General features: G+C 45.5%; 1 protein-coding gene across 4 annotated transcripts in view; it reads left to right on the top strand.

Moving 5' to 3' along the window:
• Nucleotides 1-343: 343 nt before the first annotated feature.
• Nucleotides 344-6,000, top strand: part of GK (glycerol kinase) — a 73,340-nt gene continuing 67,683 nt past the window's right edge. For 2 of the 4 annotated variants that reach the window (XM_088028844.1, XM_088028843.1), the window contains exon 1: nucleotides 344-538. In XM_088028844.1, coding sequence (XP_087884970.1) covers nucleotides 461-538 — 78 coding nt within the window. In that variant the 5' untranslated portion in view covers nucleotides 344-460. The remainder of the gene's footprint in view (nucleotides 539-6,000) is intronic. The other 2 variants (XM_088028846.1, XM_088028845.1) reach the window with 1 other exon arrangement.

Raw genomic sequence — 6,000 nt, 5'->3', positions numbered from 1 at the left:
CACCGGCCAGCAGCGCTCCCAGCTAAAGGATAGCACCCGCCTCCGCCCTCGGCCCAGCAGCTGGATGGCTCGGCCGCCGGGTCGCAGGAGCCCACGTGACCTTGCTGCGCGGGCCACCGCCTCCGCCGCGCCCAGGCCCCGCCCCCGTGACGTCTCACCGCCCTCTGATTGTCGGAACGTTCCGCCTCTTTCCGCGTTCGCTAATTGGCTGGCCCAGCAGGCAGCGCCCCCCCCCCGCCACGCCCCCGGAGTCGTGGGGAACGCGTTTGGGGGCGGGGCCTGGGTCGGAGGGGCGGGGTGAGAAGGTTCCGCGCGGGTAAAGGGGCTGCCTGGAGCGCGGTCCGAGCGTTCTGCCCTCGCACGCTGTCTCGCCTTACCGGCTCGCCGCCTGCCCCTCCCCCGCCCGCCGCCGTCACCCGGGAAACGGGCCGCGATAGCCCGCTGACCCGAAGCTGGTTTCATGGCAGCCGCGAAGAAAGCAGTTTTGGGGCCATTGGTGGGGGCAGTGGACCAGGGCACCAGCTCAACGCGCTTTTTGGTGAGCCCAGGGTGACATTTGAGGAGGCGCTGAGCCGAGGCGGGAGCCCAGGGACCTCGGGGCTGGCTGTCGAGTCCCCATCCTGAGCCTTCTCCGACCCCGGGCCCCCGGTAGCTAGGCAAAGGGTGGAGGCCAAGGCCCCCAGAGCGGGACCTGCCACGCTGGAGCTGCCCTGCGTGGGCCTGGGGGACCTCGGCCTCTCGCGACCCCCGCGGCCGAGTTGAGCAGCCCCGGCCTTGGTGGTGGAGCCGGGTCACCTACTAATAGGGGACTCCACCCCCAAAGGGAGCTGGGACTCGCCGAGCATCCGTGCAGAGCGGCCCGCCTGCAGCCAGGGACAGGTGGCCACATTGACCGCTACTGCGGGCTTCCCCAGGAGCGTTTGGCCTGCGGGGCGCAGGACGTCCTTGGATGGGGCGAAAGCTGTGTCACGGCTTTGGTAGCCTAACACAGCGTCCTTTGGAGCAGTAAAACGAATATAGTATTGGCGTGATGATGCGTTGTCATCCTCTCCCACAGAAATTGCAGAAGGTGGAATGCCGGCGTGGTGGGGTGGGGGTGTGTGGGGGGGCGCTGAACACATTAGGAAAAAGTCACACTACACTGCTTTTACCAGCATCTTTACTTAATTTCGGAGACTCGAAAATTTCAGTTCTGGATACTTTGCGGGTTACAAACAGATGGTTTTCTCCGTGCTTCACAGCATAAAGTGACGGGAAAATTCTGTTTCTCTTTTTATTTACCATGGATGACAGCAGTTTTATCACAACGGAGTGCTATTTAAGGGACTCTGCTTATTAATATGTTTTGTGCAATTAGGAAACTTGCTCTTAAACTGATACACACCGAATTTAGTAAGATAATTTACAAGTAATTTAAATAAATGGTTAAGAACTCAAGCTTTCAGGGGACATTTGACTCACTTGACAGGTTGATGTAATTATTGAATGATTATTTAGCTCTGTCTTCAAATCATTTTTTCGTGCACTATTTATATATGTACATATATGTATACATTATATATAAAGTTTATACGTTTTTTTCCAAGTCCTGTTGAGCTGACCACTTGACTAAAACCTGCATTTGTGCCTTCATTTTGATACTTGTCTCTCTTGTATAAAGTGAAAAGCTTTCAGTCCAATTTTAGTTTGAATCTTCTTTAATGACTTACCCTGGTTTGAGCTGCCAAGCTGTAGTTCTACTGTCTCTTACATTGCTTATCTTTTGATCACCCAGGGCAGGTTTCACTTTGTCTTATTTTCATATAATTGTTTGTAAAGTAATCCTGAATCATAAGTAAGATAGTCTGTGTAACTGGATTTGATTAATATATAAAATACACAATCATCATTACCATCTCCCCAAATTAAGAAAGACCATTAAGACATGTGTGTTAACTGTGGGTTAACTTTTGAAATCCTATTCAAGAATTGCCCACACAAATGCCCGCAGGCTCCAGCCAGGTAGAAGTTGGAGAGCAGACTCAGGCCAAGGGGACAGCCTACAGTTGCCAAGCAGGAACACCAGCCCAGTGTTGCCAGATGTTCCAATTCCTTAAGAAAAGCTGATAGTCTAGAGTTTTCAGTGAAATCCTTCTATTCTTAAATGTTGGCAACTAGTTCATAAAGCACGGTGGGGGCCAAATTCAACATGGCGATTGTTCTCAAGTTTATATGGCTTTTGCCCTCTGTGAATATGGGTAAAGTATTTCATAACTTTGTAGGCTTCCTTTTTAGGAGCCAGCCTTACTGTGCTTGTCTTCCTTTTGACTCTTCACTCTTGCTGTCCATGTAGCCCGCAATCTTCTTTATCTACTGCAGGTTGTTCCTCAGATTCTTCTGCCCAAGAGGCATCTTTCTGCATTGGTAGGGGAAGAATTCATCAACTTCATGTTATCACACTCATTTGTTCAGTGTGTGACGTGAACAACACAAGCCCCCCCGAAGTTGGGTTCTCTTTACTGGGCTCTGTTATGGCATGATCCCATTGAGTAAGCTAAGGTGGCAAATTCAGAAGATTCCCATCCTGCTTATAGAATGATGCATAAAAGTTGATCGATTAAGTTTTCTGCTTTTTGAGAAACAACTATGAAAGCATGCCTCACAGGTACATAAAAGACTTAGAGATCATGTGTGAAGTCAAACAGAACTTAGGAACAGTTCAGCGAGGTGTTTTCTTCTTTGGTTATAAGGAAAGTGGTTGCTAAACCACTCCCTGCAAAATGCAGATAATAGATTTGCCGAATAAGTGCTTCAATCCCAAGGTGATTCCCAGGAATTGTTCCAGTCGTTTTGTTCCGTGTTATAATTATGACTCAAAACTCATTGCTTACCTTCTCAGGAAAGAATACGGGGATATGAACTGTCATAAGGAACCTTATAAAGTTAAAGGTGTTTGAATAATTTCCTGACCATTATTCATTAAATTTGCATACCTCATTCGACTTTTACAAGACCCATAACCTCTGCAAGCTTTCTTCTTCCTTTTTCAGCGCTAACAATGTTAGCTTTCTCCCATGATGGACACAAGATTTCTTTATTCATGCTCTTTCATCCGAGCGAATTGCCTCCTCCCCTGTTCCCCAGATCTGCTGCTTGAAATTCCAAATAATGCCTCAACTGCCATCTCCTAGCAGGTCTTCCTCAAACCTTTGGAATTTCCACCTCTTCCTATACTACTTTTCTTACACCTCTAGTCCTAGCTCTTATCACTGCTCTGTATTATAATTACATGCCTGTACTTTGGAGCAGAGACCTCTTTTGAAGTCTAGGTCTCTGTATTCCTTGAAACATCTTGGTCAACACAGCAAATGAATGCATGTTTTGTCTGCAGGGAGCTCTTGCTACATAGTTATCGAATAGATGTTTATTTCTCTTTAATAGGTTAACTGAATTTTGATTCCAGGTTGTTGTTTTTTTTTAACCTTGCTAAAAAATCTTAAAACTTCCTGACTTGGGTATGTTTGATTATTTAATTTCTTCTATTTTAGTAGTAGACCTGCCATTTTAGAACATGCTCATTTCTAGTTGTCAGAGTCCCCCCTGCACCCTATGCGTAGGCTTTGTGCCAAAGGAAAAATTTCATACTTGTCTGATAGGAAAGTGAACTGGGGTTGGCACATGATTACTCAGATTACAGAATAGGAACTTCTTGGAAAAAGAATCAGTGTAACAGGTTTTAAGGAGGGGCCATTTCTTTAGAAGACCAAAGTTTCACTTGAAACAGTCAACTTCCTTCTTTAATTTGGTAACTTTGTTTTTCCCCCATTAAGCTGGATGTTACAAAAAGCAAAGGCTTGGAATGTGTTGTGACTTGAAATGTGTTGGATGCAGCAGTTGAGGATTTTTTCCAGCATTATCTCATTTAATCCTCCTAACAACCGTGTTGTAGGTAGTATTATTAAGTTCCTTTCCCTAGGTGATTGGACTGTGCTGAAGATGGTGCCCAAGGTCACAGAGTAACCAGTGGAACTAGGATTCAAGGCCAGGTCTGTGACATTCGGAAGCCGGTCCTCCTAATTCCTGCCCTAGGCTTCCTGGCTGGGGAAGGCCACTTACCCACCTTTCAGGTGTCTGTTCTGATTACAATCACAGATGAATCTTCACCAAGAAAAACATATGCAAACATTGGTTTCGCAATATGTCAAAACAAAACATCGTCTTTGAATAAGTCTTGCTGGTTTTGATCATCTTGTGACTCAGATTCAATGGGTCCTGGGCAGGGCTCAGGTGTAGTCACCATGGATAATGGTTGCACAACCATTTTGTTCCAATAGCCAGCATCTCCAAAGCATGGCTCAAACTGTAGTTCTGTGCTTGCTGTGGCCGGAATCATTGTCTTGGCCCCAGTTGTTCCATCATACTTCGAGATCTCGTAAGGCTTAGGGACGGATTTCCGCTTTCCTTTTTTTTTTTTTTTTAAGATTTTTATTTATTTATTCATGAGAGACAGAGAGAGAGAGAGAGAGAGAGAGAGGCAGAGGGAGAAGCAGGCTCCCACTGAGCAGGGAGCCCGATGCGGGACTCAATCCCAGGACCCCGGGATCATGACCCGAGCCGAAGGCAGACGCCCAACCATCTGAGCCACCCAGGCGCCCCTCCGCTTTCCTTCTTTTATTTGACACATATTCATTAAGCACCCATGAGGGGCCGGGAACTAATGAACAGTAAATTTGGTAAAAACTAATCTGGCTCCTAGGCGGAATGAGGCCACTGTTGTGATCACTGCAGTTGTATTTCTTTTGTGTTTTCTTTTTTCCACTAGGTTGGCTTATTTTCTAGCCCATCACCTTACGCAAATGGCAAGAACACTTATCTCATCACAGGCTGCCACCCCCCTATACTACTAGTTCTCTTGTCTCCCATAAACATTGCATGTTAAGAGCTTTCAATTTTGAGCTCCGTAGAGGGCAGGACAGTATCTGGTTTTTCCTCCCCAAAGCCTAACACAGCACCTCGCATGTAGTGGGTGCTCATTACATGATGACAGCCGAGCCCTTCACATGTGTTGACTAGAACTCTAGGATTGGAAGACTTAGGAAGGGTAAAATTTGTGGAGTCTTGGAAAAAGTCTAATTTGGGAACCATAGCTGTGTTAGATATAGTATATGCTTTTTAATATGGTTTCATTTTTTAAGAAAAATATGTCATTTGCCATGTTTTTCTTACTTTTGTAGCTTGTTGGAAGATGCCAATGTGCCTTTTGTGGTCAAGTTGTCAATGTGATATATTTGTAGCTAGTATTTTTATTTTAGGTCATTCAAATTTATGTAGTATCATAGAGTTCTAGAGGGAGTTTACATTCCTGAAAAATGTTTTGTCACATAGTGAAGCTGAGTGTGGTGTAAAAGCGTAGGCTAGTGGGGAAATCACGTGAGGAGGGAAATGAATGTGCATGTTTATGATGGGCTGGCTGAATTAGTCATAGGATGAGTGAGCAAGGATAAGTGAATTCATTTTGGAACCCCAAGGGACAGTTTCTTAGTCAGGACAGCATGTCGTTTCTTTACTGGTCTCCTTCTAAGACAAGGAAGGCCTGCATTGTTTCAGAAAGTCCTTCTTAAATAGTTTTTTATAAAGACAATTTTCCTTGCATCTTTGCTTTTTAAGCCATCCCTCTCCCTAAAGCTGGAATTGAGTCATGAATTAGGCTTAGTGGTGACTAGAGAGCTGGTGACTATTCTACCACTTGAAGGTAATAGTAGTAGTAGCCCTAATAATAATAATAATAATAATAATAATAATAATAAGCATTAGTAGTAGCAGCAGCAGTAGTGATGACATTTTGGGGGTGTGTGCTGTGTACCTGCACTGCTAAATTCCTTTCCTACATTCACTTCTTTCTTTGTTTTTTTTTTTTTATTTTTAAGATTTTATTTCTTGAGAGAGAGCGCGCGCACGCATGCACACACATGTGTGCACACAGGAATGGGGGAGGAGCAGAGGGGGAGGGAGAGGGAGGCA

Source organism: Eumetopias jubatus, unplaced genomic scaffold (assembly GCF_037043125.1).
Source record: "Eumetopias jubatus isolate StellerSeaLion01/CBP00866 unplaced genomic scaffold, mEumJub1_p1.0 scaffold_11, whole genome shotgun sequence".
Lineage (NCBI taxonomy): Eukaryota > Metazoa > Chordata > Mammalia > Carnivora > Otariidae > Eumetopias > Eumetopias jubatus.
This window is presented reverse-complemented; position numbering and strand designations above follow the sequence as displayed.